This window comes from Oncorhynchus kisutch, linkage group LG8 (genome assembly GCF_002021735.2).
Source record: "Oncorhynchus kisutch isolate 150728-3 linkage group LG8, Okis_V2, whole genome shotgun sequence".
In the NCBI taxonomy this organism is placed as follows: Eukaryota; Metazoa; Chordata; class Actinopteri; order Salmoniformes; family Salmonidae; genus Oncorhynchus; species Oncorhynchus kisutch.
In genome coordinates, this window is record NC_034181.2 from 67,248,543 (window position 1) to 67,268,237 (window position 19,695).

The following is a 19,695-nucleotide window of genomic DNA, read 5'->3' on the forward strand; positions in this document are numbered from 1 at the left end:
TGAGATTAACTAAGGATAACTTTATTTCATTTTAGCAGGGTTTTTAGTCTCAGCAAAGTACAGATGTGTACATACAGAGAGGTAGCATTTCTTCTCAACCCCCCCACTCCAAAACGCCTGGAGGAGGCACACAGCCAAAGTCCTCTTCTTCATTCCATATGGCAAGAGCCTTGGACACCTTCAGAAATAATCCCTCGGACAGTGCAAATCATCACAGTGTAGCTAAACAGATCGATTGTCAATACAGCTCACCTGTAGAAAGTCCCTCATCATATAAACTTGCATAACAGAGGACAGTCCCCTCCAACAGATAATAGATAGGCACAACATATGCTTATAACAGGTACTGACTGTATGGTCATATAGCATATTAATATGCTCCCACAGGTGCACATAGCAAATACAAAGGTAGGCAACACAAAAATAAATGTTAGTTTTACATTAGATTGACTCGTATGTCCAATATTAACACTGTTTAGTTCTTGGAGGATATACCATAAACATAAATAGCTTCTTCTCACATTGTAACATGTTTCTGGTAAAAGTCATATTTCTATGAAATACAGAGATGAATCACTTTTAAACAAAAGTAAGGAATGTGTTTGTTACTATAATGCAAAAAAATGGATTATTGACGATTTAAACAATAATCTCAGGAGTAACAGAGCAGTCCCAGTAGTTAGTGGAAAAGCCCAACTAAAAATACACAGTAGAACGTTGATTTGAGAACGGTGATCTAACCAGTCTTTATAAAAGTTCTACTGTATCTTATTTTAATAAAGGCAGGGTTGAATACTGCAATAAGTCAGGAGTCATAAACCTGAAAACAGAAGTGATAAAACAGAGATGTGTTCTGTAGACCACACTAACATTATGGATGGATTACTATTCCTTATTCAGGTTTAAAATATATACAAAAAAGCATCTGTATAAAGAAGAATCCCTCATACAAATTTCCCTAAAAACATATTGCCCTTCATTCAGCCATTTCTTCATATATTCAAAAGTAAATAAATAGCTAATATTTCACTCAAATCAATTTAAGGCCTTACACTCTGCCTGACTTCATTACAAAATTGAATTGATATTCTAATGCACAATACAAAAATGAATGTTTCAAATGAAATTTGTTGCTATCAGACTTGATAAGCGGCTTAACATATTTGATTAAAGATATAAAATCTAGTGTGGGATTAATACATTGATACATTTCAATAAGGCACAAGAGGTTACAGAATGCTGTCCTTTAGATTGCATTACAAGGTGAATAATTGGATTCCCTTTACATCTCTTTGCTGGATCATTCATAAGATGTAAGAAGACACATGCAATGATTATCTACAAACGTAGAAATTGTGCTGATAATTCAACTATTGCTAAATTATAATCAATAATTTACAAGACATTGCAATTAATCAATAACTATTATCTAGCCATTTCCTCTCAATCTATGTACTGTGAAAGGAAAAGAAAACACACATCACTATGCTATTTGACCGGTTTTCCAAAAGCACGTCGTGACCTGAAAGTGGTCTCTCTGAATAGGAGTCAGTCCACTTGGTCCTTCTGTAGTTTTAGTAACATTCTCTTTATTGTGTTGGTTCACAAAGAGAATGTTGACAGGATGTTGTCTTGGCTAGAGGAGCGTTTATAGCCAGATGAAGAGCGGAAGTAGGTCTCTCCGTCCGTGCTGATGTCATCCTCATCATCATCGTCGTCCAGTGGAGCAGAGTTGGTCTTACGCCTTCAGGGAGGGGAAACTAGTGTTATTCTGGGTGGAGGGCTGGGTGAGGTAGTTTACGCAGTATGAAAGAGTTACAGTTTGAGAGAAAGTGGGCTAAAGCCTACACACATTGCATTTTACTATGTTCGTGTTAGACTACATTGCTCAGGAAGGAGTGATTAATACCCTAGGACAGTGGTAGGGAATGTGTTCAGATCAATTATAGTGGGTTCACATAATGTGTGTGCAACTGTGAAACTTCATAAACATGTGCTTTACACTGTGGAATTTCTTGGTGCCTGCTGTTAGCTTCAGCTGGCTAGAGCTGCATTATAATTAACTAGGTAAACAAATGCCAAAGCAGAATGAGCATGTTCTTAGCGTCTTCTGTTAGCCGTGTGTATTTAGCATTTTTACCTCATCTCGCTACGCAGGGATTTGAGCTGGCTCTGGAGCTGCTCGTTGGCCTCCTGCTGTTCATCCAGGTCTCTCTGCAGCTTCTTCTTGCCGTGTTCCAGCCGGTCAATCTCCTCCTCCGCCTCGTCCATCTGCCTCTTCAGGGCCTTCAGACGCAGGTTCAGCTGCAAGAGGAACACCGAGGGTTAAAACAGCTTTTTGTGTGTGTGTGTGTGTGTGTGTGTATATATGTGTATGTTGCATCCTGACCTGGTCCTTCTGATCCTGCAGTGAGTGGTGCTCTTCATCAACTTGCATCATCATCTCCTTCACCTTCCTCTCCAGCCTCCGGTTCGCCAGCTGCAGGTTGGCACGGTCCCTAGAAAACACAGCATCATGGGTAAGACTACCGATCTGCTACATGTCACATACTGTAGCAGTACATAAAACACTCTGGAAACCACAAGGTAATTGGCCATATGCCACATACTGCATGCATCTACACATAGTATGCAGTATAACCTAAAGAATGTAAAACTAAACTAACCAACCCAAAGAACCAAGGTTAAGTGCAATGTGACCTAATTAGAGCCAGACAGCTTCTGTAATGAGTCTGTAGGCAGCACTGGTCCCTATAGCAGGACCTCTCTTCTCCCTCCAACCCCTACCCCAATCCCACCTCTCCCTAGGAACCCAAACCAACCCCAACCCTAACCATACCGCTCCTCTCCCTCCAGCCTCTCCTCCAGCTCCTGGATCCGGCTCTCCAGCTGGCTCACCAGGCCCTCCTTGTTAGACTTCTGGGAGCCCTCCTGATGGGCTATTCTACTCTTCAGGTCCTTGTTCTGTTAGAAACGGTGTGAGAAACAACTTTAATACACAGTCTTAGTTCTACTTTATTAGGTAATGTTTTGGTCAACAAGAACATTTTCAGAGCAGGAGTATAGAGATGGAGACAGAGAAGGACAGATAGAAGACAGAGATGGATTAGATGAGTGCATGTTTTGGTATGTTTTGGTAAGGGACTTTTCACAGATAGACTGCTGTTGTTTCCCCCCAGACAGGAAGGGAAGAAGGAGCGGGAAGAACAGGGCCGTGTGTACCTGTCTCTCCAGAGTCATCTTGTCACATTCCAGGTCCTGTCTGCCTGCCCTCTCCTGCAGTAGTTCATTCCTCATCTGCTCCACCTGTCAATCAGAGCGGAGACCTTCATCTCAATAGTTACACAACCTGAGAACACAATTATTAGGAGAGGCTGCTCATGTGTCGGTAGGAAGAACCCTTCCTGTATGTGTAGGTGTGCAGTTGTTGTAGTGTCTTACTCAAGGTGGAAGGAGCCTTCCTGTAGCTAATTGGGGGTTTGGATATTCTTATTTCGGTTGCATTCCCCTGAACTGATCTCACATCAGCTCTCAGTAATCTACATTCAGATAGAGTGATAAATCAGTCATATTTAGATTAACCTATCATAGCTAGTGCTGGGAATGCACTGAAGCCTCTCAATTCCTCAGGGAGTTGAACTTCTTCCAAAAGCCAGACAGAGAAAAATGCAAATGTTAGCTTTTAAGCTTGACTATTTCTGTGAAAGATTAGAAACTGAGAATAATAAACAACCTTTGGCTCAAACTTACAAACTCAAACTGTCAAACTACTTCATTGTCTCAGAGAGAAAGAGAGAATGAGAGAGTGAGAGAGAGCGGGAGAGACAGACAGACTAGTTCAAGAGAAGGGAATACAGATGTGGATGGAAAAAACTAATCAACAATTGTTTTTGCGAGGGAAGCTTAGTATGGGTGATATTTTATGCCAATTAGTGTGTGAAGGTGGGCTGCTCTGATGAACGATGGGCCACATAACTGGTGTGCCCAGTTCAGTGCTTGAGGGAGCTGATTCAGCAGACTGGAACATACAGCAGAAACTAATCTGCTTTGTGAGAGACGGCGGGAGGAGAGAGGAGAGATTACTCTCATTTAGACAGGAGAAGAGCACCTGGTGCCAGGAGAGACGCAGGTGTTCTTCCTGCCGCCCCTGCCCCCTCCCTCACTCCAAGCCATCATGGCCATGCAGACCCCACCCTCTCCGTCCCCCTCTCCCCCTGACCACCACCACATCCTCCTATCCTAACCTCATCCACTTCACTAGGACTGTACACCACTCCACTGTTGCCTTGGCAACCTTGGCCCAGTGTTGCGGTAATGCCACTTTGTCTAGTGCTACTCTTTTCTCTGTGCCAGGAGTTTCTTGCCTTTAAGGAAATGTAAGTACTTGTTCACTCCTTTTAGGCCTCTCATACTTTTGTTCAGGTCTTTACATTTTCACCCATTTCAATATTGGAGGACTGTGCAGACTTAGCCCTTTAATCTTACCATAGTGGCACAATGAACCTGACTGTAAAATAACTAGTCCTATCTTTGATAGACATGAAGAATGCATCATGATTGCATTGGCAGTATGTAAATCAATGAGAGCACAGTGAATTGCAGAGGTATTGCAACAGGCTAGATCCTTGGAGGTAAATGCACTTAGCATGTGTTGAAAAATACAAATACATCCTAGAAGAAAAAGCTTGTCCTGTACATGAATTGTATCTGGAATAATGTCACTTCCTCATTAAAAAGCACCGGTCCAACAGTCTCCTGATCTGAGTTAGCAACGCTTTCTGACAACAACTCTTTCTCCAGGAAGCATGTACTCTTATCTCAATCTGAGTTTATAATGGCAACATCAGCAGGTTTATCAGAGGGGAAGGAAAGCTGCAGTGTTTAGGTCTGACTCCCTCAGGATGTGAGAACTATGATCAGCCACAAGAAATGTATTTGTCCCTGAGACGCAGTCACAGCTAAGTGAACTCCATTGCCGTAAACTTGATACATTTGGCAGTGTGCATATTTTGGCTGAGGTGGTGCATTAAAAGGGGTATTTTGTGACTGATGCATGAAAATTGGATTGGCGCTTTTACACCGAGCAGGCAGCCTGCCAAACTGAACGATTATGCAAGATCCTCTTACATGGCAATAACCCCTCTGCTCTCTCCAGAACACAAATTAACTGGGATAGTGGGATTTTTGGGTGGCTGTTCCACACACACACGCAATGAAGAATGGCTCGGTGTGTAGGTCTGTGTGTGTGGGTATTTGAGCTGTCGATGGCGGGAAGGGATGGCAGACAAGCACAAAGAACTGATACGGGGTGTAAGCTTAGATGTCACATTATGCCAAGCTGCTCTGGAATGACTGTACTTGAAATGCTTTCTGTCTTTTGCAGATGATAATGAAGTTCATGAAGTTTAGGAGTGTGACTCCCGGTCACAATAGAGTCAGAGACAAAATGGTGAACCATGGTTAATGAATGTTAGAATGCCCCACTGACTGGAGGTCAGTTAGAGTGGTCAGGGACTCACCTGTTCTCTGCCTCGGTCTATCCTGACAATCAGCAGGTCTCCACTTTGCTTTTCCTCATCCAGATCCAGCTCCAGCTGATTGATCCTGTCCTGCAGTACACAGCATCAACATTGACATGGTAATACCAATGACATTATTATTTGACCTTGCTGTAAACATGGGGTTGCTTTTCTGAATGGATTTCCTTCTGCCGTGTTTGCCATCACACCACTGTCAACACCAGAGGCCTGCAGTACACATGACTTGTGTCTATAACAAACTCAGGAAAGATCCCAGCTAGCACATTTGGTTCCTTGGAAGTTGTGGGATTGTATGTTTTTGATTTCACATTGGTTATGGGAAGCTATACATTTCCTGACCGATAAAACTGAATGTTTTATTTAAACGTTTTGAGAACAGAAGTAACAATGTTGCCTTTTCTGGGAACGTGCATTTTTTGGGTTGTAGGGAGGTTCTGAGAATGTTTTATTCTGGTTCCTTGAATTTTTTCCTGGGAGGTTTTATTAACGGTCTGAGAACAGAATTTATAGGTTATTTGGAGGTTTTTAAATAATTTCATAACAATGTTCACTGAATCATTTAATAAGACTTTTAATAACATCTTATTTTGCTTTAACTCTTTAGCACAGATAGGACACATAGAAATTAAATTTCCTTAGACGTTAATCATGCAAACACATTTATTTTTTATTGTGACACGGCATCAGTGAGATTCAAACCTATAAATTGTTGCATCCCCAGTTAAAGGAAGGAGGTTCTTTTTAGTTATTGCAAAGAGAAACTCGACAGTATAAAGCATTAACATCATGGAAACGGTTTATTTCCAACATGACAACAGATACAACATAGCCAGTTGAGTGAGGGCCTACCAATTAAGCTATGCGCATTCTGCAGTTGAGCGGTCACAGCCTTAACTATGGTAGACAGATTTTGAATTAATTTTCCATAATAGTTAAGTAACAAAAGAAAAGACCTGAGCTATGTTTGTAGGAATGGGAGCCTAATAGCTTCAGTTGTCTGTTTCATGGGGTGCATCCCCTCTGCATCTATCACATGACCTAGATAGGCTACGCTGTTCTGGAAGAAATAACATCTCTTTTAACCTTCAGATTTCAGTCTTTTTAGCACTTCTTCAAGATTTCTCATGTGCTCTACCGTGTTACGCCCTGTGATAAGTATATCATCAAGATAGTAGATTACCCCATTTATACCTTGTAGGATCAGATCCATTATTTTCTGAAAAATAGCTCGAGCACAGGCAACACCATAAGGAAGCCTGTTGACCTTAAACAACCACGTATGCATATTCATGGTGAGATAGTGCTTAGAGCTCTCCTCTAGTTGTACTGGCTGGTATGGCTGTGACAAATCAGGCTTTGTGAACTTCTCACCCCGTCAGCTTGGTGAACGAGTCCTGCGTTTTTGGTAACGGATACTGATCTACTTCCAGCCACGGATTGATAGTTACCTGTATTGACTGTTTTCGGTATACACACAATTGGAGCAGCCCATTCACTGTAGTTAACTAGAGTAAGGACCCCTTCTGACTCCAATTTGACAAGCTGTTTTTCAACAGCTTCTCTAAGTGCAGAGATTTTCCCTCTTAGAACTTGTGACTCTTTACTGTACGTTTTTAAACACAAAGTTTGCAGGTGTTATGTTCCCCAGTTTCCGTGTTGTTGTGTGTTTGTACAGTTGAAGTTAGAAGTTTACATACACTTAGGTTGGAGTCATTAAAACTAGTTTTTCAACAACTCCACAAATTTCTTGTTAACACACTATAGTTTTGGCAAGTCGGTTAGGACATCTACTTGTGCATGACACAAGTAATTTTTCCAACAATTGTTAACAGACAGATTATTTCACTTATAATTCACTGTATCACAATTCCAGTGGGTCAGAAGTTTACATGCACTAAATTGACTGTGCCTTTAAACAGCTTGTAAAATTCCATAAAATGATGCCATGGCTTTAGAAGCTTCTGATAGGCTAATTGACATAATTTGAGTCAATTGGAGCTGTACCTGTGGATGTATTTCAAGGCCTACCTTCAAACTCAGTGCCTCTTTGCTTGACATCATGGGAAAATCAAATGAAAACAGCCAAGACCTGTTGTGGGGGTGCTTTGCTGCACGAGGGACTGGTTCACTTCACAAAATAGATGGCCTCATGAGAAAGGAAAATGATGTGGATATATTGAAGCAAAATCTCAAGACATCAGTCAGGAAGTTAGAGCTTAGTCGAAAATGGGTCTTCCAAATGGACAATAACCACAAGCATACTTCCAAAGTTGTGTCAAAATGGCACAAAAAAGGACAACAAAGTCAAGCTATTGGAGTGGCCATCACAAAGCCCTGACCTCAATCCTATAGAACATTTGTGGGCAGAACTGAAAAGGCGTGTGTGAGCAAGGAGGATTACAAACCTGACTCAGTTACACCTGTTCTGTCAGGAGGAATGGGACAAAATTCACCCAACTTATTGTGGGAAGCTTGTGGAAAGATACCTGAAACGTTTGACAAAAGGTAAACAATGTAAAGGCAATGCTACCAAATACTAATTACCTGTATGTAAACTTCTGACCCACTGGGAATGTGATGAAAGAAATAAAAGCTGAAATAACTTTCTACTATTCTGACTTTTCACATTCTTAAATAAAGTGATGATCCTAACTGACCTAAAACAGGGAATTTTTACTAGGATTAAATGTCAGGAATTGTGAAAAACTGAGTTAAAATGTATTTGGCTAAGGTGTATGTAAACTTCCGACTTCAACTGTATGTGTTTGTACGTGTGCATTTCAGGATGGCTTCCTGGATTCCAAAGCAGCTGATTGGTCGGCTCATCACTAATTGGAGCTCTGACCCCGCCCTCTCGTCAGGGGAAACAGCTGACTGCAATTACTGACTCCTTCTGCAGCTTTAAAAGCCAGTGTTCCTTGTGTTAGGAGAGAGATGTCATGTGTTAGGAGAGAGATGTCATGTGTTAGGAGAGAGATGTCATGTGTTAGGAGAGAGATGTCATGTGTTAGGAGAGAGATGTCATGTGTTAGGAGAGAGATGTCATGTGTTAGGAGAGAGATGTCTGGTGTTAGGAGAGAGATGTCTGGTGTTAGGAGAGAGATGTCTGGTGTTAGGAGAGAGATGTCTGGTGTTAGGAGAGAGATGTCTGGTGTTAGGAGAGAGATGTCTGGTAAATTTGTTGAAAGTGGTTTTGAGCTGTTCCTGTAGAGGTATGTGTATACCATAGTACCTAGTTTTTGGTTTATTGAAATTGTTCAGTAAGTTTGAATTATTCTGTTCATTTGTTCCCAGGGGGGGAAGGGGAAGGCACCTTGGTAGTTTTTAGGCAAGAGGCCTGCAGGCATACATATACCCGTAGTATTTACTCTCTCTGCACACTAGGTAAGACTTGGGCGGACCACCCCGCTGTATTTTGGTTAGTGCGCCAGGTGGTGCTAAGAATAGGTAACCAGTGGGTAGGCAGGTAAGGTAGGAGAGAGAACTTGAACTTTTCTTTGATTCATCCAGACCCTTTTCCCCACCTTACCGTGTGAAGGAAGAATAAATTATTTGTAAATGTTAATATTCTCTGCCTCTGTCCTCCTTACCCGCACCTACAATCACGTCCCTTTTTTCCCCACTCCACGGGGAGTTGAGTTGTAGCTGGGTGTTGCGTTCCCTGAGGTGTCTAACAGCAGGGCTCAATTTCACCTTCTTGAACCTGCGGTTATACAACCTCTATCACAGAAACTGCTGCACCTGTATCAACTTCCATTTTGGGTCTCACATCTGCCTTTACATATACAGTACAGTTTAGTAATGTCTTTACCTGTATTTAATGCAAACAGTTCAATTCCTTTTACGTTACCCAACTCAGTCAGTGGCAAACAGCCGATGTCCCTTTATCAGATGTCTGGCTCATGTGAGATGTAATGCTCATCTCTGTTGCAATGACGTTCTTGCCTCTCTCTCGCTGGTGTTCGTTGCCCTGGTGCTGATCATCGTTGCGCCTCTAGTCTTCCTGCAGTCGAAGTAAGGAGGCCTCTCTCTCCGTAGCATCCAGGTGCTTGTTCCATTTCGTTTGCTTCATCATTATTATTTTTTCACTTGACACTCCCGACAGGCCCTGGCTGTGTGTTCTTCTTGCACTCCCAACAGGCCCTGGCTGTGTGTTCTTCTTGCACTCCCAACAGGCCCTGGCTATGTGTTCTTCTTGCACTCCCAACAGGGCCTGGCTATGTGTTCTTCTTGCACTCCCAACAGGCCCTGGCTATGTGTTCTTCTTGCACTCCCAACAGGCCCTGGCTATGTGTTCTTCTTGCACTCCCGACAGGCCCTGGCTATGTGTTCTTCTTGCACTCCCAACAGGCCCTGGCTATGTGTTCTTCTTGCAGCGGCACTCATTTGGCTTGTGCCCTTTTCCCGCGGTAACATGGTTTACCTGTTTTTCTTCACGACTACATTTTGCTTTAAAAGTATTTTGTGAGAACTGCTGTGCACTCTTTAATTCCAAAGTATTTTGTGTGATCTACGTTTAGTAAACGGTTTCTCAGCTCTGCACTTTAAACACTGCACACATTTATCACGTAATGACTCAAACTGACCAAATTTACATGTGGCTAATGCTTTTCTTAAACTAGCCAAGTACTCACTAATAGGCTCTCCCTTGAGTTGACTCCTTGACTGAAACTTTCATCTTTCAGTAATTAAATTTGTCCTCGGTACGTGGTGAATTTTTCAACAGTGTGACCGACAATAATTTTTTTTCACTTGGTTTCTGTGGAGCACAAGTCCATTAACAAATTGTGAGACTTTCTGCCAACAATAACAAAAATGGCTTTTGACTTATCCTCGTACTTCAAATCTTATCCTCGAACAAATCTGTTCGACACTTTCCTCAGTGAAAATCCTCGGCCTTGCCGAACATCATCGGTGCTAGCTTTTCTACACAGACTGTCTCGACGGAGCTTGCACTTTCTTGCTCGCTCTTGTTCTCCTTCAGACAAACTCGTACCGTGTCGCCAATCTGTTGCATCCCCGGTTAAAGGAAGCAGATTATTTGTAGTTATTGCAAAGAGAAACTTGACCGTATAAAACATTAACATCATGAAGACGGTTTATTTCTAACATGACAGCGGATACAACATAGCCGGTTCCATCTGCACCCGCTCAAAGGTTGCACACTTGAATACCCTGGCCAACAACCAATGAGGGCCTGCCAATTAAACTAGGCGCATCCAATCAGATCCATATTTCCAATATCACACACTGAACACGTGCACACCATTTTAACCAGATGTGCATAATAACATGCTCCTTATCTCTCAAACTACAATCTTATGTTCTCTAACCATGTTTTAACTTTTAGGAAACATTCTGTTCAAGTAATGAAATATCAAGAAAATGTTATTTTGTCAAATTCCTTAAATATGCCAGGAATGTTCTAAAACCAAGTAACTATCTTGCACCATTCCCAGAAAGTTTTGTATGAAGGTTGTATGCAAATTAACCATAGGACAACGCTGCTCTCACCAAGCTCTAAGAAACATATGGTTCTCAGAACGTTATGTGCTAGCTGGGAACTGTTCCTTTCTCAGGACTGGAGTACAAACAGACTAAATGGAAGGACTAGCATACACTGACTGAAGACTCAAAGATAACCAATTAATACAGCCCAAAAAGTCTCCATGAACACATGTATAGTTTAGAGACAATGTGAAATGAATAATTAAGATTTACCTCCATGAGTTTGACCTGTCGGATTTTGTCATCCTTGGAGTGGGCTTTGGTCTCTGCCTCCACCTCCAGGTCATAGACTTTCTGCTCCAGGGCCTTCTCCTTGAGCACCGAATCATCCCTCTCCCTCTTACACTGCCTCAGGTCTTCCTCCACATGGCTCAGCTGCTGGACACACACCACACATACTTTTAAAACAGAATGGAAATGGAAAACAAGTTTTGTGAATGCCTCCTACTCATTTACCAGTACACCACAGCGAACAATAAACCACACGTATGTGTCATACTGTTACAGTAACATCCATACCTGTCATGCATGCTTTAGCAAGGCAATTTCAGCAGTGGCCACAAGATGCCATCTGTTCCTATAACAATAGTGACTTAAGAGAAACTTTCACAAACACTAGCCTGGTGAGTGAAGAAAATGAAAGAAGAAAATACATTTGTCTTTAACAGGTCTCAATGTGCATGCTTATAAGATGGATGTCGGGGGTTGGAACAGACTGGAGATCTGAAGCAGATGAAACAGTGACCTCATCACCAGGCTTTAGCGGAGTGTGTCAGTCAGGAGGAGGATGTGGGGTCAGTCATTCCTGCTCTCACAACAATGACACTACATCCCCCTCTTCCTGTAGACCAGCTGGACAAAGATACATCAGCCTATCCCATCTGTGCATATACATTACACTGGGTAGACTACAACACAAAGATGAACCATTAGCAGCAAGTCCTCTCTCTTCTGTAAAACGGACACGTTTCTATGGAAAAAGTAAGCATGTTATGGCTCACAATTCCAATGGTGTTGGACTGAGTCTGGCCACCTGTCTTTAACCTACTGTAGGAAATAGGTTTTCTTTAATGACATTCTGCAGGGGTTAGTAACTCAGACACACAATGAGGGAGGACATTATTAGATCAAATAAACAATGCTTATCCCATATTCAACAAAAACATTCCAAAAATTCCAAAGTGTTTAGTAGGTCAAACCATACCCAATGAGCAGTGGCCCTGGGTTATAACAACATTATGTGGTGCAGATCACAGCTACTAAGGAGTTATAGCTAGATTGTGAAAATGAACCACAGTAATTGGAAAAATATTAGCTGTAGAATTCCTAAATGAGGCAAAATGCCATGAAGAACTTAACAGAGGCTCAATTCAAAGTCCATAAGCCTACCTAGCTACAACTCCCTTAATGTATGAGAACAATGGATGTAATGTAAGATAGTCACAGCTAATAATTTGATATTGTTCAATTAAAAGAGGTTCATAAATTCATCCTAGTGTCTGAAGTTCTAGATTGCTAAAACATTCTGATGCTTCACCAATAGAAAAACAATGACTCAGATTTATTTTACCACCCTCCACAGCTCCACCTCTTCATGCTAAACCACAGATATCTATGAAAATATACATTATCTAACCTCTTTAACCCTGTAATACCACCAGGCCACCAGGCATCTACAGCTGTGACCTTCTGGTCCAGTTCAGGGCAAAGGGGAAGTATAAGAGGGGAGAGGACACATTCCAAAGCCATGACCTCACTGTACAGACCCAGAGTGGGGGTTTACAACACACTGAGTCAGGACAATGGGTCATCCTCCATTGTCATGGGGAGCACTGACCAACCCACCTCCTCCTGTAGGGACTTAGCAGCCAGACGGGACTTGTCCAGCTCCACACCCCGTTCCCTCAGCTGTCTCTGAAGCTCAGCCAGCTCTCGACGGTTCTTCTCCTTGTACACGTCTATCTGCTCCTGCAGCTCCTGGGTGGACGACTGAGAGGCCTCCACGATCTCACTCATCTACAGGGAGAGACAGAGAAGGTATAGTTAGCCTTGCTAACAAACAGACATGCATGCACACATTGACACATGCATGTGGTGTGATATTTGATTGACTAAAACAAGGATGCCCCGAAGGCCTTTAGTTGGTCCACTCACCTCCCTCTGTAGTTTCTCCACTGTGCGGTCTAGCAGACTCCTCTCGTCCTCTATCTCATTCTTAGTGTTCTTGAACTGTTCTTTTTGACTCCTCTCCTCCTTCAGCCTCTCCTCCAGCTCTCTGTGGTCATGGTTCAGCTTGGTCAAGTTCCTCTGTAACAGAAAGAGTTTAGAAAGATGGGTCAGGATGGTAAGGAGGACCAGCACTTATGCTTTATTATTCTCACCAGTAAATTCTCCCGAGCTTGTGGTCAAAGCCTGGTCAATCTTACCTGTACGTCCTCTAACCATGTGGTCAAAGCCTGGTCAATCTTAGCTGTACATCCTCTAACCATGTGGTCAAAGCCTGGTCAATCTTACCTGTACATCCTCTAACCATGTGGTCAAAGCCTGGTCAATCTTAGCTGTACATCCTCTAACCGTGTGGTCAAAGCCTGGTCAATCTTACCTGTACATCCTCTAACCGTGTGGTCAGAGCACGGTTGGCACGTGACATCTCCTCCTCCTGCTCCTTGATTTCTTCCAAAGACTCTTCCAGCTGCCTCTTCTCTATCTGTGAGTTTACACATACACATTAACATACACCAGCATAAGACAATAGGTAACAGATCTGATCTTCAATGTGAAAAGTTTTATTACTGTCAATCTGATTGACACTCCTGTGCAGTTTACAGTGGCTCTTCTTTATATAACTAGCAGCTCATGTTACACCGAGGATCTGTCTTTTTCAGCCATCTATTTCATGTGTTTGAGGGATGCAAAATACACTTGTAACTTAAATCTTGCTGAATTGATTGCTTTCATTTTACTCCAGCGACTGTTTCATACTTTGCTTGTGCCTGTCATTTTTATTTGTTAACATTACGACTGCGGAAATGCTTGTAATGACCTGTCAAACACACCCTGGTAACGGCTGAAATGGGGTCAATGGAATACAATGTCTTTCAGTTGAATCTATAATTATGCTAAAGCTTCATCAGGGATTTAATGCACCGCCTCGACACTTACATCACAAGAAAGAGAAGAAAGAAAGAATTGAATACAGTTGAAATGTTTACAAATTACATGCACTGAAATGATTATGGTGATATTATGTCTGATCTCATAAACAATGTAAAGTATCTTTAGATATGTTTAATCTAGAGCAAAGTGTGTTGATTTTTAATCCAAGGATATCCTGCTATTGATACACTTGTTTAATTATGCAAGAGAACTTGACAACAACAGTAATTAATGAGGCAGTCTAGACAGCGCATCAGAGTGAGGGTAGGGTAGACAGAGAAAGAATTTGGTAGTTGAAGCCCTGTTATGTTAATGTATCCATATATGCAAATACACCCTGTGTGTTTATGCAAATGAGGCACATAAAATATATATATATATATATATATATATGTACAGTTGAAGTCGGAAGTTTACATACACCTTAGCCAAATACATTTAAACTCTGTTTTTCACAATTCCTGTCATTTAATCCTAGTAAAAATCCCCTGTTTTAGGTCAGCTAGGATCACCACTTTATTTTAAGAATGTGAAATGTCAGAACAATAGTAGAGATAATAATTTATTTCAGCTTTTATTTCTTTCATCACATTCCCAGTGGGTCAGAAGTTTACATACACTCAATTAGTATTTGGTAGGATTGCCTTTAAATGGTTTAACTTGGGTCAAATGTTTCAGGTAGCCTTCCACAAGCTTCCCACAATAAGTTGGATGAATTCTGTCCCATTCCTCCTGACAGAGCTGGTGTAACTGAGTCAGGTTTGTAGGCCTCCTTGCTTGCACACGCTTTTTCAGTTCTGCCCACAAATGTTCTATAGGATTGAGGTCAGGGCTTTGTGATGGCCATTCCAATAGCTTGACTTTGTTGTCCTTAAGCCATTTTGACACAACTTTGGAAGTATGCTTGGGGTCATTTTCCATTTGGAAGACCCATTCGTGATCAAACTTTAACTTCCTGGCTGATGTCTTGAGATGTTGCTTCAATATATCCACATCATTTTCCTTTCTCATGAGGCCATCTATTTTATGAAGTGCAACAGTCCTACCTGCAGCAAAGCACCTCCACAACATGATGCTGCCACACCCGTGCTTCATGGTTGGGATGGTGTTCTTCGGCTTGCAAGACTCCCCCTTTTTCCTCCAAACATAACGATAGTCATTATGGCCAAACAGTTCTATTTTTGTTTCATCAGACCAGAAGATATTTCTCCAAAAAGTACGATCTTTGTCCCCATGTGCAGTTGCAAACTGTAATCTGGCTTTTTTATGGTGGTTTTGGAGCAGTGGCTTCTTCCTTGCTGAGCGGCCTTTCAGGTTATGTTTCCTCCAGCATCTTCACAAGGTCCTTTGCTGTTGTTCTGGGATTGATTTGCACTTTCGCACCAAAGTACGTTCATCTCTAGGAGACAGAACGCGTCTCCTTCCTGAGCGGTATGACGGCTGTGTTGTCCCATGGGGTTTATACTTGTGTACTATTGTTTGTACAGATGAACATTTCACCTTCAGGCATTTGGAAATTGCTGCCAAGGATGAACCTTATAGGTGGAATAATCTGTCTGTAAACAATTGTTGGAAAAATTACTTGTGTCATGCACAAAGTAGATGTCCTAACCGACTTGCCAAAACTATAGTTTGTTAACAAGAAATTTGTGGAGTGGTTGAAAAATGAGTTTTAATGACTAAAACCTAAATGTATGTAAACTTCCGACTTCAACTGTATATATCTACAAAAACTGATACAATAAGATAATGTATAAACAGTACGAGTGGATTTATGTTTTTCTTTCTTTATTTGACAATAAATTGAATACCTAAATTCCCACCAAAATCCCTTTGTCCATGCCAGTAAATGTTTAATGCTCTGTAATTCATGTGATGGATTATACATATTCTAAAAGTTTGGAGTATCTTCATCCACTGTCCAACAGTTGCAATTATGCAAATGGTTTAAAAAACATTTGAACAATTTCTATGACCGTTGCTACAGTAGTTACAGTACATTAGGTTTCTCTGTTCCTCACCTCAAGCCGGCCGACTCTGTCCCCCAGCTTGCTCTCCTGTAGCTTGGCATCATCAATGATACGGTTGAGTTTGGCCACTTCGTTCTCTAGCTCCTGTGCCCGCTTTCTCAGCTTCTCGGCCTCCTGGATAAGACGTCCCGCCTGGCCCTCCACTGCCCCCTTGGCTGCCTCCACTTCAGCCTTCTCCTTGCCCACTGCAGCACTGCTCTGGAGAGCAGACAGAAGGGTCAGTACAAAGTAAATACAGGGTAGAAAGATGCAACGTTGCACAGAAAAGGACACAATACTGTCTTGACAACTGGTTAAAAACAAAAGTCTATTTACAAGGCAACTCAAATTCCTTCACAGCTCCTTCATGACAAGCTCAAGGGGATTTAAGAGGTGGATGCATGACAATAACTCTAAGCCTCCATTCACCTCCCATTGAACTGCCTCTACTGCTGTAGCTTGGCCCACACAAAGACAGCATGTCACCCGCAAAAGGCTGCGGAGATTGAGGTGAATGGTCCAGTCCAGTAAATCCGTCCACTTCATTCTGAGTCCCCTGAGCATGACCAACATCAATGTCTCATTGGCTTTATCTGCCAGAGTTGTACAGTTGTGGGGCTGCTGCTTAAGCCTCATGGCTCTCGCTTGTTCACCGCTTGTCACTAAACAGGACCAAATTCCATAATTAGATGACCCACTGTTGGTGGCAGCCTGTCTTTGTATGAACTTGGCTGCTGTGGCAGGACAGTGTGAAAGGAGGTCCCTGTGTGCTTTGCCTCTGCCCAATTTTATCAATGGAGAGCCTGCCCTGGCTAGCCTGTCTGGGTTGCTGCTGTCCTAAGGGAGAGCAGTCAATGCACTCGGGGAAACCTGAATTCTGTCTTCATGTAACCTCTTAGCTGACAACAACACACAGCACTCTATCTAGGCCCGCATTAAGTTTTGCATAGAAAAACAGATAGCAGGTTTTGCTGTGATGAGGCTGTCAGAGAGGGATTTACTTTACATCCTGAAAGTGACCGTTTAAGAAGATATAGTAGCAGCCAGGCTCCCAAATATTTGTTCAAAAACAAGAATATCTGGAAATGAGGCAATGCTTGACAGAATGCCAGATGACAGGTTTGACAGTTTCTTGTTCTGTTTACTAAAGTGAGGAATACCCGTGCTGCACTGGTCCACAGAAACAACCAGGGAACTGACGTTCATATGGGGTTGACTACTGATACAAAGGGCCAGGAGTTTTCCCTAACCAGGAAAAACTAGAAGCTCTAGATAAGTTATACCCAAGGCCTAGAGTTTTTCCTGGTTGGATCACATGGCTCCTGGCCATTCTCATTACAGTACTAGGCCTATATTTAATAGACTAAATATGATTATGTAAACACGTTTTATATTTAAGCAATAAGGCACGAGGGAGTTTGGTATATGGCCAATATACCACGGCTAAGGGCTGTTCTTAAGCACGAGGCAATGCAGAGTGCCTGGATACAGCCCCTAGTTATGGTTTATTGGCAATATTTTTTATATATTTTTATTTTACCTTTATTTAACTAGGCAAGTCAGTTAAGAATAAATTCTTATTTTCATATATATATATATCATATATCACAAACCCCTGAGGTTCCTTATTGATATTGTAACGACGTGCGCTGAGAGTTGGGAAGCAAGTTCAGGGAGTGAATAAATAATAAATAAATGAAAATATAATACAAAACAAGAAACACGAACAACTCACAGACATGAAACAGAAACAATGACACCTGGGGAAGGAACCAAAGGGAGTGACATATACAGTGCCTTGCGAAAGTATTCGGCCCCCTTGAACTTTGCGACCTTTTGCCACATTTCAGGCTTCAAACATAAAGATATAAAACTGTATTTTTTTGTGAAGAATCAACAACAAGTGGGACACAATCATGAAGTGGAACGACATTTATTGGATATTTCAAACTTTTTTAACAAATCAAAAACTGAAAAATTGGGCGTGCAAAATTATTCAGCCCCCTTAAGTTAATACTTTGTAGCGCCACCTTTTGCTGCGATTACAGCTGTAAGTCGCTTGGGGTATGTCTCTATCAGTTTTGCACATCGAGAGACTGAAATTTTTTCCCATTCCTCCTTGCAAAACAGCTCGAGCTCAGTGAGGTTGGATGGAGAGCATTTGTGAACAGCAGTTTTCAGTTCTTTACACAGATTCTCGATTGGATTCAGGTCTGGACTTTGACTTGGCCTTTCTAACACCTGGATATGTTTATTTTTGAACCATTCCATTGTAGATTTTGCTTTATGTTTTGGATCATTGTCTTGTTGGAAGACAAATCTCCGTCCCAGTCTCAGGTCTTTTGCAGACTCCATCAGGTTTTCTTCCAGAATGGTCCTGTATTTGGCTCCATCCACTTCATGATTGTGTCCCACTTGTTGTTGATTCTTCACAAAAAAATACAGTTTTATATCTTTATGTTTGAAGCCTGAAATGTGGCAAAAGGTCGCAAAGTTCAAGGGGGCCGAATATTTTCGCAAGGCACTGTATAGAGAAGGTAATCAGGGAGGTGATGGGGTCTGGTTACCAACGTAATTAGAACAGTAAAAATACATGTTTTGTCATACCCGTGGTTTACGGTCTGATATACCACGGCTTACAGCCAATCAGCATTCAGGGCTCAAACCATCCAGTTTATAATGTAGGTTTAGTAGTTTTCGCCCCATTCATGTTATACAGTATGCAGGCAGGGAGGGACTTAGCAGGTTCATTATGAGGAGGAATGTCTGCTCCCAGGGGGATTAGAGGCAAATGGTGCAGATTAACACACTGTGGTTCAATTCCCCTTAGCCTCGCCTGGACAAGCAGGCAGGCAGACAGGCACCTCTCACTGGACAGGTCCAAGAAAAGCCTATGCCTACACACACTGCACACACCTGACGCACATACCCGTCACATACTCCGCTCACACCGGAAGCACGCACACAGATGCATCTGTTTCACACACACACACACACACACACACACACACACACACACACACACACACACACACACACACACACACACACACACACACACACACACACACACAAACACACTGTGCTCCAGGTGAGCACCAACGCTGACTCACCCAGTGGAGAGTGAAAAAACATTCACTAACGAAACAGCATGATAAATAGCAGACAGCTAATGTCATAAAACTACTTCAATTACAAGTCCTGTGATTATCAGTCATAGGTTTTGTTAGATACAGATGTCTTACTAAATGGGTGTCTTAAAAGGAATCTGACTTAGTGCTTGGGAATGTGTTTGAATCCCCTCTTCTGTCATTAGAACCACTGTACTATGGTCCCTTAGTGACTCATTATCTGTCCACAGAGCTGAAGGGGGGGCCGAATACTTTCGCAAGGCACAGAGCTGAGTCCAAAGTCCGACCACCTCGCCCCCTCAATCATCCCCTCACCACTGGGTGAGTTGGAGGACCCTCATTGGTCACTGA

The 19,695-nt window shown here is 42.1% G+C and overlaps 1 protein-coding gene across 2 annotated transcripts in view; it reads right to left on the bottom strand.

Annotated features, from left to right (window-relative positions):
• The window catches only part of LOC109895241 (cingulin-like protein 1), a 38,879-nt gene continuing 19,184 nt past the window's right edge, over positions 1-19,695 (bottom strand). Inside the window, exons 9-19 of one of the 2 annotated variants that reach the window (XM_031830940.1) lie at positions 16,226-16,432; positions 13,651-13,755; positions 13,203-13,355; positions 12,894-13,064; positions 11,262-11,423; positions 5,520-5,609; positions 3,223-3,306; positions 2,840-2,964; positions 2,390-2,498; positions 2,141-2,304; positions 1-1,744 (exon numbers count right to left, since the gene is read on the bottom strand). In XM_031830940.1, coding sequence (XP_031686800.1) covers positions 1,603-1,744; positions 2,141-2,304; positions 2,390-2,498; positions 2,840-2,964; positions 3,223-3,306; positions 5,520-5,609; positions 11,262-11,423; positions 12,894-13,064; positions 13,203-13,355; positions 13,651-13,755; positions 16,226-16,432 — 1,512 coding nt within the window. In that variant the 3' untranslated portion in view covers positions 1-1,602. Of the gene's footprint in view, positions 1,745-2,140; positions 2,305-2,389; positions 2,499-2,839; positions 2,965-3,222; positions 3,307-5,519; positions 5,610-11,261; positions 11,427-12,893; positions 13,065-13,202; positions 13,356-13,650; positions 13,756-16,225; positions 16,433-19,695 lie in introns of both variants that reach the window. The other variant, XM_031830939.1, reaches the window with a different exon arrangement.